General features: G+C 43.8%; 2 protein-coding genes across 2 annotated transcripts in view; both read right to left on the minus strand.

Annotated features, from left to right (window-relative positions):
• The window catches only part of LOC147337013 (protein NLRC3-like), a 504309-nt gene that overhangs the window by 249070 nt on the left and 240733 nt on the right, over positions 1-14506 (minus strand). The gene's annotated exons all lie outside the window — the stretch shown is intronic.
• LOC147337022 (uncharacterized) overlaps positions 1566-14506 on the minus strand; it is a 20683-nt gene continuing 7742 nt past the window's right edge. The window contains exons 2-4 of the mRNA XM_086287213.1: positions 13537-13642; positions 3159-3755; positions 1566-2833 (exon numbers count right to left, since the gene is read on the minus strand). Coding sequence (XP_086143339.1) covers positions 2141-2833; positions 3159-3755; positions 13537-13554 — 1308 coding nt within the window. The 5' untranslated portion in view covers positions 13555-13642 and the 3' untranslated portion in view covers positions 1566-2140. The remainder of the gene's footprint in view (positions 2834-3158; positions 3756-13536; positions 13643-14506) is intronic.

Here is a 14506-nt window from a genome sequence, read left to right on the forward strand (position 1 = left end):
ATGAAACGATGAAACGTGGGACACGGGAACAGAAACTAAACACAGGCTGAAATGAACACTGAGGGAGGGAGAACTAAGATTACTGAGAGCCTGATAAATAAGAAGAACAAAAAGCAAGAAAAACAAGAGTCAAAGAAAACCAAAAACACAAAGCATTGGGCCAGGACCCACTGCTGTGACATTTATATGTGATAAAAACATTAAAAACTGCTCAGATGTTGAAATCTTTCTACGTATACTTTAGGTTCAGCTCTCCAGCCTGGCATTTGGTTAAGCATGATTCAAACATTTGATTTTGTTTAACTGGTTTTAATTATAGTTACTTTTTGTGAACGTTTGTTGCAGCATTTAAAAATACATCATTTATTTTCAAACTTTTATTTGATTTAGAGCATCATATTTGACCAACGTAAATGTTTTAATTTCATATAAAATAACTGAAACAGTGAACTAAATATCTGAAATCTTTCCTTCCTTAAAAGTTATAATCCTACTTAAGTTATAGTGCAAACGCTTGAGCAACAAATATACTTGATGCTAATTAATTAATATTTCCCTTTGATGTTGCAACTATGCGGTCACTTCTGTCTTTAAACAAAATAATATTTTCCAGTTACAGAAATCATAAAGTCCAAACTAAAGTGCTACTGTTGCTATATGCATTTTATATAAATCATGGATGATGGTCCTGACATGAAGGAAGAGAAAGTTACAGGTTGCATCCTTTGACTTTGTCTCCGTGCCTTTGGGCGATTTTCAGAAGGACAGATGTTTCTGTTCAATTCTTAAATCAATTTTTTCAAACACAAACACTATTTTAAAGCTTCTAGAGAGTAAAATATTAATGATGATTATAATAACAATAATAAAAACAAAAGCTCTCAGATCCATCAAACCAAGCAGCAGAAAGAACAATAACTGAAGAGAAAACTTTAACCTTGTAGACTTCATTATGTTCCAGCTGCTCTACAGACGCTGTGACCTCGAACTTAAGCAGGTCGTAACGTATGTGCAGCTCAATAACAGCTCAATACTCTCCGCAGGAGTAGTCCAGCAGTAGAAATCAGTCCAATAACAAGGTGTGTAACATCTAGCAGGGTGACAGAAAAACCCAGGCTAACTTCTAAGGACCTCAACGTCTCTCTCACATTGTGTTTTTAAACATGCTTCCATTTGTCACTTCAGTCTTTACTCTGAAATACAGGAAGAGAAATCATGGCTGAAACAATTTCTCATGAAACCAGGGGTGTGGTCCAACAGTCAGTTTGGTGAGGAAGGTTCCTAACTGAGAGAAGTGACCCAGAAGTATCTGTGTAGCAGCCACAATGAATCCAGATCATGAGCTTTATTAACTGATCAAAGTCTCTTCTTTCATCTTCTGTATCATTCAGTTTGCATTGGTAATGCCCATTATTGTAATGCTTTTTTAAGACGAGCAAAACTTTATTTCACTTTGGGTTAGCTAGGATAAGTGATGGATGGAGGGAATTTTACTTCAGCCACAGAAATCCTAAACAGGAAGGAGGAGCAGAGTTACAGTGGATCACTATCCAGCAGGGAAACAAGGTTTATTTCAATTTCTTGGCCATGAGTGAGATTTACTGAGTGGGCAAATTAGGGAGACGACACCATCAGATCCCGAGCCCTCCATGTGTTAATCAAGAGACGGCTGCTGTGCTACATCCATAAATAATGAATAAATTAGGAGCTAAAGCTGAAAGGACAGTTTATTTGTACCATCTTCACGTGAACACATTCAAGAACATCACAGATGAAGAAACATTAAAAACTTCCACACTACATAAAGCAAGAAAAATAGTTTTTCTTTCAGAAAAACAGAAACATCAAACATCTCCAAGACTCTCTTTGAAAGAACTAAAAACCTTTGTTCTCATGGTCCAATCATGAGTGAACTCCCCGATGAAGCCTTGTGTGCTAAAACATGTCAGAGTTTTAAAGGTTAAACATGAGTTTCCAAAACGTTTTGCTGGAGAACAATGAACTATTTGACTGAGTTTCAATCATTTACAGACGAGCAAAACCAGGACAGAGAAAAAAGGACAAAACTGACTCAGTAAACAACAGAAAAGAAGATCTCATGTAGATCTGTATTATGTAGAAGTTCAGCCCAGCAACCAGTTCAGTTCAACACAAGTTTAAATGATTCTATCTGAACTCTGTGGAGCCTGATCTCAAGCTTTTTGAGTCTGACACAGAAACCAGAGGATCTTTCTGTGACTTCAGATTCACTGTGATCCAGTGATGGGAGTGATTTCAGCCCTGAGTGATCGCGCTGATGTTTGCACAGAGCAGACAATGAGGTGAATGTTTGGGCACATTGGTAACAGTGAAACAGTTTATTAGTAACGTGGGATCGTTTGTGTGCAGAGTATGAACTGAGATTCCTGAAGCTCTTGTCACACTGGTCACAGCTGTAGTTTCCTTCCATGTGTGCACGTTCATGAATGTTACGATTACCTGAATGTGAGAAGCTTCTCTCACAGTGTCTGCACTTGTGTGGTTTCTCTCCTGTGTGGACTCCTTTGTGTGATTTAAGCTGACCTGCAGTGGTGAAGGATGACCCACACTGATCACAGAGGTGCTTTTTAACCCCACTGTGAATCAGTTCATGTCGTTTTAAGCGATGTGATGTGGTGAAGCTTCTCCCACATTCTTTGCAGTATTTCAGTTTGTCTCCAGTGTGTCTACGTTGATGTACTTTTAGGGTCTTTTGCTGACTGAAAGTTTTTCCACAGAGGTCACAATGAAAGTCTTTCCCACCACCACAGTGATGACAGGGTTGAGAACTGGATCCATCTGTGTCGCTCTGCTTCTAAACAAAGACACAAAGACAGTGTAAGTCAGTCCTTCAACATTTGTATCCTGAACGTCGCCTGAAATAAAGAGCATCTCTGCAGACGTCCAACTACATTTGACTGTTTCAGTTAACACACTCAGTTTACTGGGCTGCAATAACTACAATACTACCACCATAATACTACAGTAATACTAAAATCATAACTGAAAGGAAAATCTGAATAATCACTCAGAGCTGCTTTTCCATGCAGTAGAATTGCTAACATGCTAACACAGTTTAATGAGCAGAGTTGTTCCAAACAGTCAGGCTAAAATGACAAGATAACAATATAAATACATACCTCACAGTAGCTGCACTTGTAGAGTCTCTTTCTGGTGTGGATCTGTTGGTGTTGTCTCAGGTGATGTGGAGCTTTAAAAGTCTTCTCACACAGGTCACATTGATAAGGTCTCTCCTCAGTGTGGGTAAACATGTGCTGTTGTAAGTGTGCGTCTGTTGTAAACTCTTTGCCACACTGTTCACAGCAGTACACATCATGTCTGGTGTGAATGCGTAGGTGTGTATTTCGGTACCCTCTCCGGCTGAAAGTTTTTCCACAGATGTCACAGCTGTATGCCTTAATTCCAGAGTGGGTAACTAGATGCCTCTGTAAGTGGCTACTGTGAGTAAAAGCTCTGCCACACTGATCACAGCTGTACGCTTTAACTCCACTGTGGATGAGTTGGTGTTGTTTTAGGTAACCCTTCAAGGAAAAAGACTTTCCACACAAGTCACAGCTGAACGGTCTCTCTCCAGTGTGGATGACCTGATGCTGTTTTAGTGAAGCCCTCACAGTAAAACCCTTCCCACACTCGTCACAGGTGTGTTTTTTCTCTCCCTTTCTTCTGTGAGGTTTGTCGGCCTCCTGAGAGCGCTGACTTCTGGCTCCATGTTGGTCCTGCAGTGACAGAGATACAAACAGAGGCAGTGAGTGAAATGCAGTCGTGGAACAAACTCAACCTTCAAACTCCATTAACACTAGTTTTAAACCTGAAGGTGGAGCGTGGCACCAAACACCTTAAAGGTCTCTTATCCCCACCTGCTGGTAGTTCTAACACATTACATCCAACCTGGTGTTAAAGATAATTCATGACTGTTCAAACACTAAACTCATGCACACACACACACACACACACACACACACACACACACACTATTTTATAATTTAGATTATTTTGTTGTTTCCTATTACATATTTCTATAATTTGTATAGATTTATACAGAATTATTCAGTGATAATAAATCCTATGTTTGTTTATTCTAAAGGAACCCCGTTAGCTTCCACAACAGATGTTGCTCGTCTTCCGTCAAATACTCACATAAAATATTACACAATAAAGTGGATTCAAGATATCCACATAATTTCACTCTTACATCCACAGTGAGGTTTCACAATTGTTCAAATATAAGCAATCAATAATAATAATAATAATATCAATAACATTGAGGCACATTACACAAATTTCAAAAACAAATCATGTCTTACAATATTTACAACAACTAAAAGCTCTGTAAATCGGCTTTTAAGTGTTCATTGAAGTTTTGAATAATTCTCTAATTTTTTAAGGCAACTTATTCCACTTAAAAGTTGCTCTAAATGTAACAGTTTTACAAAACGTTACTTTTAACTCGAGCATTTACTAAATTACAGCTTGTTGAAAACTGTGTAATATGATGATGTATTTCATCTGGATACTGCAGCTGAGCAGAATAAATGTGGTGTGTTTAACAGAATTGCTTTCTTTAGAACTACAAGTAAGCCATAGAATATTTTAGCCTGTACAGGAAGCCAAGAAAGGTTATTATGCATTTGATCAATATTAGTATAGTATGAACATCTTCACACTAATCTGGACGCCTTATTCTGGACTAACTGAAGTCTGTTAAGATCTGTCTTATTAGCTGCTGACCAAATGATTGAACAATACTCCAGATGAGACATTACTAGTGCATTAATGACATCTTTCATAATGAAGAAGTGACACACAAAGAGCATTTCATAGCCATAGCTATGCCTTGTCGGCAGACTCATGTGACATTAGTGATGTTTGTACTTTCAGCGTTAACTTGGTTTTAAAGCCTTTAAAATATACGCCGTTCAATAGTCGACCTTAATCTGACAGAGAATGTGATGATTTTGTGGATAATTAAAGTCAGTCATATATCCACAAACACAACAAGCTGAAAGTCAGTGATGCTGCTCGGTTTGCAGTCCTGAACATCACGGCACAAGCAGGATCCACTGCACTGTTAATGTTAGCTGTGTTATATTGCTGCCTCTGTTCGGTGGTGTCGAGCCAAACGCACTTTAACGTGTGTTTGAACGAGCTGACGGTTCACTCGTTAAGCTGAAAGAAAGATGCTTTAATCACAGCAGTCACACATGTGTCCACTGCACCATCTGGAACTCTTCTTGTTTACACTCGTAATAACACAAACACTAAATCCTGCTTCTCTGGTGCTGTTGTGTAGCAGTGTGTACACCTGAGACTGTCACCTGTCTGTCTGTCCTGCACTCTCTCTCTGTTTCTTTCTCTCTGATTGTGGAATAAAAGTATGAACATGTGTTTATAAGTTACACTTGTGTTTGAATCCTGCAGCTTATCACACATTTGATTTCCATGTGTGACGACTGCAAGTGTCCAGAGTAAGGACAGACTGAGGGAGCCACTGCTGCACATCATCTGTGAGGCTTTGCAGCCCTGATGATCCACCAGGACAAACTCAGCAGTGTGTGAGGAAGAGGAGGAGGAAGAGCCAGCAGCAGCTGACAGATGGAGAGAATAGACAGACTGTTCCCTGTTTGTGAAGGACTGCTAGGAAAGTTTAACATAACTGTCTGTGCTGAATCAGTCTTATTAGGTAATGTTCAAATAATGTGATCATCCCAGTGTTTTCAGTGTGGGAGAAAGTACTCAGGGCCTTCAAGCTACACACTATGAAAGGCAGCAACAAGTTTAATGTTCAGAAACCTAAAGTATGTATCAGCAGCAGGATGGAGCTAAAATAAATGTTGGTTTCAGTTCTATGAAGCTTTGAGTATTTTGGATCAGTAGCTGCTGTGTTTGTTGCATCATATTGCTGTAACTGTTTATATGCTTTATATATTCTGAGCTAAGTTGATCTATAGTGTTACATCATATTCTATAAGGATGTTATATGTTTGTAGACTTTCTGCCCAGTTTGACCCATTTAGCAGAAGTCAGCCTGTTTAAGGCTCTGATATCTATTCTGTGTGACTTACAGCAGTTATGACATGGTCTGATTTTCTCACCCAATAAAGGAATATTTCATATATCAGTCTACTCTTCATTCTATCAGACACAGTTATCACACCACAGTTATCACCCCACTTCCCCTGCCGGTGGCAGACTCCCTCGGGTGTCGGTGCGTTGGTGGTTCTTTGTATCTGGGGGTGGGCGTCCGGGTACACACCGGATCACTCCTTGGCGGCCGCTTATTGGGGCTCGCTCGGGCCATTTCAGAGGTGGGGTGCCCCCGGCCTCTCGGCCTGGGGCTCAGTCACTCAGGCACAGCTGGCTGCCGGCGGAGCTCACGGGCGCGTCACTGCAACTCCCCCTGGCTTCTGCTCCGCGGCTGCTGAATGAGCCCTCATCTGGGACTCTCCTCAGCTCTTACTGGGACAGTGGCACAGCTTCCCCTCTGTGGGTCTTCCTTGGTCTCTTGTGTTCTGGGGGCCTCTGGATGTCTGGAGTTTTGATCTCCTCCATACCTGCTTGATACCATAAAGGACGGGGCTGTGGCTCCCCACACTCCCTAGCAGATCATTACATGGAGAAACCTTTGGAATGCAAGCATGCTGATCCACACAGGTATGCACACACGGGTATTCACAGACGCGGACTACAGCTTTCTTGGCTGCTGCCTCAAAGCACATTGTGCGCTGTCTATCTTGCGTGCTGCACAATATCGTTTATTATTTAGTATCTACTGATATCTACTGCTAGCTAGTTTATTGTGATGGTGCTTTTTTTTTCTATTATTATGTTGCTCTTTGTTGTTTGCTGTCTCCTCTGTTTTTTTTTTCTCCATACAGGTGACCCAGGAGTTTTTTTTGTTTGTTTTTTGTTTGTTTTTTTTCTCTCTTCCCCCCCTTCTCACCGTCTCTTCTCCCCTTTGGTTTTCTTTCTTTCTCTCCCCCTCTTTCTTTCATTCTTTCCCCCTGTCCTATCCCACAGTTATGTCTGTCCCGTTTGCAACTGAAAATAAAATAAATTCATAATTATAATAAAGATCAATCAAATGGACCAATATGGCAAGGCCATGAAATTCAAATTCAAATTTTATTTGTCACGTACACAGTCATACACAGTACGATATGTAGTGAAATGCTTGGACAACTGCTCGTGACCTAAAGAAAACAAAAAAGGAAAAGGCTATGAATAAGATAGGAAATAAATATGAAAAATTAAAAAGGGTAAATTTAACTAGGAAGGAATAAAATATAAATTAAGGTTAAAAATGAAATAACTGTACAACACAAATTAGAATGAAGGGTAAATTTAACTGGGAAGAATAAGATAAAATATATAAATTAAAGTTGAAAATAAAATAACTGTACAACAAAATACACAATACACAATATAGAACTATATAAGAATGTATGAAGAAATCTAAATATAAATAAATATATACACAATAACAGCAGCTGTACAAGTATTAACCGGAAATGAAGAATATAGTGACCAGTGTTGTGCAAAACCAAAGTCCAGAAAGTCCAGTGTGTGTAAGAACTGTATGTGTGGGTCAGTACTGTGTGGTGGTGTGATTGAGAGACCGTATCGCCTGCGGGAAGAAGCTCCTCCTCAGTCTCTCTGTGTTGGTCTTCAGGGAGCGGAATCGCTTTCCTGACCTCAGCAGAGAGAACAGTCTGTTGTTGGGATGGCTGAGGTCCTTCACGATCTTCCTGGCCTTGGTCCAGCACCGCCTGCTGTAGATTGAGTGCAGGTCAGGGAGCTCGGAGCGGATGGTGCGCTCAGCTGACCGCACAACCCTCTGTAGAGCTCGTCTGTCCTGCATGGTGCTGTTCCCGAACCAGGTTAAGATGTTTCCCGCCAGGATGCTCTCTATGGTGCACGAGTAAAAGTTCCTGAGCACCTTGGAGGGCAGTTGGAAGTCTCTCAAGCGTCTGAGGTGGTAGAGACGCTGACGGGCCTTTTTCACCACGGTGTTGATGTGACAGGACCATGACAGGTCCTGCGTGATGTGAACTCCGAGGTATTTGAAGCTGTCCACTCTCTCCACTGGGCACTCGTTGATGACGGGGGTCTGGTAGTTCCTCTCCTGCTTAGTGCTGAAGTCCACTATCAGCTCCTTTGTCTTACTGACGTTTAGAAGGAGGTTGTTCCTCTGGCACCAGTTCTCCAGATTCCTAATCTCCTTCAGGTAGGCCGTTTCGTTGTTATCAGAGATCAGGCCCACCACGACGGTGTCGTCAGCAAACTTGATGATGGTGGTGGAGCTGGTAGTGGCCACACAGTCATATGTTTACAAAGAGTACAGCAGGGGGCTCAGAACACACCCCTGGGGGGCTCCAGTGCTGAGAGTGGTGGAGGCTGAGACATGTCCGCCCATCCTTACTGCCTGTGGTCTGCCAGTTAGGAAGTTGGAGATCCACTGACACATAGATGAGCTGAGTCCCAGATGCTCCAGCTTGGTGGTGAGTGTGGAGGGAATTATGGTGTTAAATGCAGAGCTGTAGTCTATGAAGAGCATTTTAACATAATTCCCCCTTCTAGTGTCCAAGTGAGTGAGTGATGTGTGGAGGAGATGAGAGATGGCATCGTCTGTGGAACGATTTGGACGGTAAGCGAACTGTAGTGGGTCCAGTGTGTCTGGTAGTGAAGAAATGATGAAGTCTCTGACCAGGCGTTCAAAGCACTTCATCACTACTGAGGTGAGGGCTACAGGGCGATAGTCATTGAGAGAAGCAGGGTGGGGTTTCTTCGGGACAGGAACAATGATGGACTCTTTGAAGCATGTGGGGATCACCGACTGAGATAAAGAGATGTTGAATATCTCAGTGAACACAGGAGCTAGCTGGTATGCGCAGTCTCTGAGGATACGACCTGGGATGCCGTCTGGTCCTGCTGCTTTCCTGGTGTTCACTCTTCTGAAGGCTCTCCTTACTTCATGCTCGGAGATGACGAGCACGTTTCCGGTGCTGGCAGTATCTTCCTGTCTGCAGCCGTTAGCGCCGCTAACACAAGCATTGTTGGAGACCTTAGCTGCAGCCTCGAAGCGAGCATAGAAAGTGTTCAGCTCGTCTGCCAGAGTCACGGCCGCGTTCGTCATACCGGTTGTTGGTGCTTTATAGTCCGTTATTGTCCTTAGTCCCCGCCACAGGCTCCTAGAGTCACTCTGTTGGAGTTGTGACTCTAGTTTCCTCCCGTAGCGCTGCTTCGCCTCTTTCACCGCCCTCCGCACGTTATATGACGCGGCTTTGTACGGGTCCATGTCCCCCGTCATGAGTCCCGTGTTGTAGGCAGCGGTGCGGGATCTCAGAGCGTCGCGGATGGTTTTATCCACCCACGGCTTCTGGTTGGGAAACGTTGTGATAGTCTTTGTCTCCACGGTATCATCCGCTAGTTTCCCGATGAATCCCACAACCGCTTCCGTAAACACGTTGACGTCATCGTCGGAGTTGTTTCTGAACATGCCCCAGTCTGCGTCATCAAGTGCGTCCTGTAACGCGGCCACCGATTGAGCCGTCCAGCGCGCGACCTTCCTCTGAACCGGAACTTCCTGTTTCAGCCTTTGTTTGTATTTTGGCATGAGGAAGATGGCGGCGTGATCAGATTTGCCAAACGGGGGGCGGGATTGTGCCTTGTAGCCGTCCTTGACCGTAGTGTAGCAGTGGTCCAGTGTCCTTTCACCCCTGGTGGGGCAGGTGATGTGTTGATAAATGTTCGGCGCTGCGCGTTTGAGGTTGGCGCTATTAAAGTCCCCCGTCACAATAAGCGCAGCGTCCCGGTGTTGTGTCTGGTGCTGTGTGAGTGCCTCATGCAGCTCGCATAAGGCGGTGACCGTGTCCGCTTGTGGTGGAATATAAACGGCACTTACGATGACCGATGTAAATTCCCGAGGTAGATAAAAAGGACGACACATGATGGACAGTAGTTCCAGATTTGGTGTGCAGGAGCGTGTGAGAGGAACAACGTTCGCACTGTTGCACCAGTTGTTGTTCACCATTAAACACACGCCGCCTCCCCTTGACTTCCCCGAGTCCCGTGTCCTGTCCATGCGGTGAACCGAGAAGAACTCGGCCGGCTGGATGGCGTGGTCCGGCACCTCTGGGTTCAGCCATGTCTCGGTGAAGCAGAGGAGATTGCAGTCCCGAATGTCTCTCTGGAACTTTATCCTGGCCCTGAGGTCGTCAAGCTTGTTCTCCAGTGACTGGACGTTGGCGAGCAGGATGCTAGGCAGAGGTGTGCGGTGTGCACGAGCTCTCAGCCTGTTCCTGATGCCGGCTCGCTTCCCTCTAGGCTGCCGCCGCTTCCCTTTGTTCTCCCTCGAGATCTCACTCGGCCAGCTCGGATCCGGAGTTAAAAACTTCGAATTGTGAGTACATTGTAAACCAATAGAAACAAGAGTGTCACTGTCATACCTAATGTACCCAATGGTGATGATTTTGCCGATTTAGAAACACTGAAAACTAACTTAAAAAAACAAAGACAAAGAAAAAGTGGTCGGAGCAGTCGTGACGGCAGCCGACCTCACTGGCGCCATCTTAATTCAATGATGATCCACTTGGTAAAATAAATCCGCTTGGCATCTTTCTTGGCCTCAAGACAACAATTCTGATGGCTATAGATCCAAACGGGACAAAAAAAAAAAAAAAAAAAAAAAGAAGACAGTTATCACAGCTCCTACGTTTGCTTTTTACACATACCGTATTTTCACGACCATAAGGCGCACTTAAAAGTCTTAGATTTTCTTCAAAAAGTACGGCGCGCCCTATAGCGCAGTGCGCCCTACTATAGCGCAGTGCGCCCTATACCTGTTCTTTTATACCTGTATAAAAGAACAGTTATGTGCATTATGCAGAACATCGTTGTTTTAACAACCCTGAAAATGCCAAAGAGACACGCTTGCGAAGCACAGTTTAAACTGAAGGCCATCAGCTACGCGGAGGAACATGGAAATCGAGCAGCGGCGAGAGAATTTAAGATTAACAAATCGATGGTTTGCAAATGGAGGAAGCTGGAAAACAAGCTCCGGCAGGTCAAGAAAACGCAGCTGAGTTTCCGCGGACATAAGGCGAGGAGGCCCGAGTTGGAGGAAAGACTCGAGCGGTGGATCATCGAGCAAAGAACGAGCGGGAGAAGCGTTTCGACGGTCACCATTCGGCTAAAAGCAGTTTCACTAGCTGAAGAGATGAACATTGAACATTTCCAAGGAGGTCCGTCTTGGTGCTTTCATTTGATGAAACGGTGCCATTTTTCCATCCGGACCAGGACTACGGTAGCGCAGCAACTTCCAGCGGATTATAAGGAAAAGCTGGCCATCTTCTGCTCCTACTGCAGCAAACACATCGGCGACAAACACATCCAGCCCAGCCACATCACAAACATGGACGAGGTGCCGCTCACTTTTGACATCCCGGTGAGTCACACTGTGGAGAAGCAGGGGACCAGCACGGTAGCGATACGCACAACGGGGTATGAAAAGTCTTCTTTTACTGTTGTGCTTGGCTGCCATGCTAATGGACAGAAACTGCCGCCTATGGTGATTTTTAAGCGAAAGACTTTGCCTAAAGAGAAGTTTCCAGCAGAAATCATCATTAAGGCAAATGAAAAGGGCTGGATGGATGAGGAAATGATGAAAGACTGGCTGAGGGAGGTGTATGTAAGGAGACCAGGTGGTTTTTTCCACGCATCACCATCGCTGTTGATCTGTGACTCTATGCGTGCCCATCTCACAGCCGATGTGAAAAAACTAGTGAAACAAATGAACTGTGAGCTTGCTGTCATTCCGGGAGGCCTGACAAAGGAACTCCAACCGCTGGACATCGGTGTGAACCGCCCGTTCAAAGTAAGGCTGCGAGCGGCCTGGGAGCGATGGATGACCGATGGAGACCACAGTTTCACCAAGAGTGGAAGGCAGCGCCGGGCGAGTTACGCCACAATTTGCCAATGGATTGTAGATGCTTGGGCTAACATGGCTGCTGGCTCTGTTGTTCGAGCTTTCGCAAAAGCCGGCATCGTTTCAAAGGAGCCGCACGGCACGGAAAGTGACTCTGACAGTGAAGAAAGTGAACCTGGCATGTTTGATGGAGATTTAGCGCAGCTGTTCAATTCAGACACAGAGGATGAGGACTTCGATGGGTTTGATTGATGATAAAAATGTGAGTACCAAACTTTGTTTTGCTCCTGCTTTATTTTTAAATATGCACACTTGTATGCTTGTGTGTTGTTGATGATGACGATTACTGGTAATAAAAATGTGAGTACCGAACTCAGGTTTGCTCCTGCTTTATTTTTAAATACGCATACGGTACTTGTATGCGCCCTATGATCCAGTGCGCCTTATGTGTGTGTTAAATACAGTAAAGGCACACATAACTGAGACATGATACATAGATATGATACATCTGTATACACACTGTCACAGATACTTGTCTGTGAGTGAAGTGATTAATATAATAACTATAATATTGGCCATATCATATTTACATTACCACAGTGAGATGACTTTAGTCTCATGAACAACATCAGCTAATTGTTATTTACAGCTAATCTTAAACGACTGTTCAGCACAGAAATGAAGCCCAACAATCATGTTTCACAGTCCTGTGGTCTCAGCCTCAGATACTCATCAAATCACACAGAGCTCATGTAGAAACAAATGAACTAAATATGTTCTCCTTCATTTCTGTCAAACAAAGCTGTATGAAACGTTTCCAGCTGTTAGTATCATGGTTGCTAGGCAACCTGGGCAGCGCGACGGAGGCTAGACGTCCCATTTCACGAGCCTACGAGCCTCGCACTTCGGCCTTAGCGGTCTTTGAGTACGCGGCCCTTGAGGACTTTAAAGCTGCAGAACCTGAATCGGGATACAGCCATGATGATCTCGTGCTCGCCAACATTCTCACCTGAGTTAAGAAGACGATCACTGAAATGGTCTCAGCAGGTCCTTTGATGACAGCAATGAAATGCAGTGGTAAGGCTTTTTGGGGATTAAGTTCGTTTTCATGGCAAAGAAGGACGATGCAGTTCATCTGATCACTCCTCATAACATTCTGGAGTGCAGGCAAAATGCTATTATAAAAACTTAAGCAGCAACTTCTCCAGGTTCCAATATTTATGCAATTCTCAAACCTTTTGGCCACGACTGTATAACCTCTTCTGAAGTTTAGTGGATATTATACATGGTTATGCTCAGGATGTGTCGGCCAGTTTCCACTGGAAACGCCTTTTGGTTAAACTGTCAGCGAGGAATTTGCATTTGCACTGTTACATTTTTATATAACTTTAATGCACATAAACAACAGCTGCTTGTTTCAGTGAAAATACATTGATGGGTTTTTAATAAAGTTGTGCAGCTGTAAAGTATTTTGTCTGGTGTCAATTCTATCGTCAGCTACATCGTTATGGCAAATGTTCAAATGTATATGGTGATAAATATCTTTGGTCATATGGTCCTGCTCTGTCTGTCACCTTCTGTGTTGAGCTCATTGTTTCCTCTGTAGTGGCTGAGCTGAGTCCAAGTAGCTGAAAATGTTCCTCTGCTGCTCCGTCAGACTCTCCTCCTCCTGCTGATCAGCTGGGACACAAAACAGATCTTTGTTAGGCTCCACACTGCACTGAAGAGTCAAAGTGTCTCATATGTTCATCTGACAAGTAAAAGAACACATTTTTGTTTCCCGAGGTGGGCAACTTGTTGGAAACAAACACAAAAGGTTTGAGCACTGATACCTGCCATTGCTGGCATTGAAAGATGCAACGCCAGCAATGTGGATTGTCAAGACTCAAACCAATCATCAAGCAAAGACAACAGGGATCATTTGTTTCTCTTTATTTAGCATTCACAGCATTTGTAGTTGCCTTCTGTGCAGGGGAAGTCCACGCACACTGTGTGGTACCGCCATCCGCAGAAGGTGCATTCAACCTCTGTAAGAGAAACGAGATTGTCTGAGACTGAAATGATATTAACTAAAGAAGTGGTGATTTGTAAAACTTCACATTTTGATCCGGGACGTACTCTGCATGAAACCAAGCGCTCACTCTTCCTGCTCAACAAATGACAAGGGCGGAGCCTTATACCACGTGATACAGAAGCTGTGCCGTGTGATGCTAAAATTAACAGGGAAACAACAACGGAGAGCACGTCAGGGATGACGAGAAAGTGACAGGAGAAAATCCGTCCCGGTCAACCACCCAAACATCAATAACGGGAACCTTATACAGCGCTTCCCTATACACGTCGAACTCCCGCAGGCACAAAGACATTACGGAGGCTATCACTTATCACCTGACCAAAGATATGGCTCCATTAACACTGTGCAAAACGAGGCATTTAGGAAAACGATCAACACCCTAGACAAACGCTACACAGTGCCGTCCCACAACTATTTTTCTATTGTTGCACTACCTGCTCTGTACACGCAGCGTCGAGCAACGGTGGAGA

This window comes from Aulonocara sp. 'chitande type north' Nkhata Bay, linkage group LG3 (assembly GCF_057382095.1).
Source record: "Aulonocara sp. 'chitande type north' Nkhata Bay isolate Kocher_YH1m ecotype deep benthic linkage group LG3, A_spYH_male_GT1.1, whole genome shotgun sequence".
Lineage (NCBI taxonomy): Eukaryota > Metazoa > Chordata > Actinopteri > Cichliformes > Cichlidae > Aulonocara > Aulonocara sp. 'chitande type north' Nkhata Bay.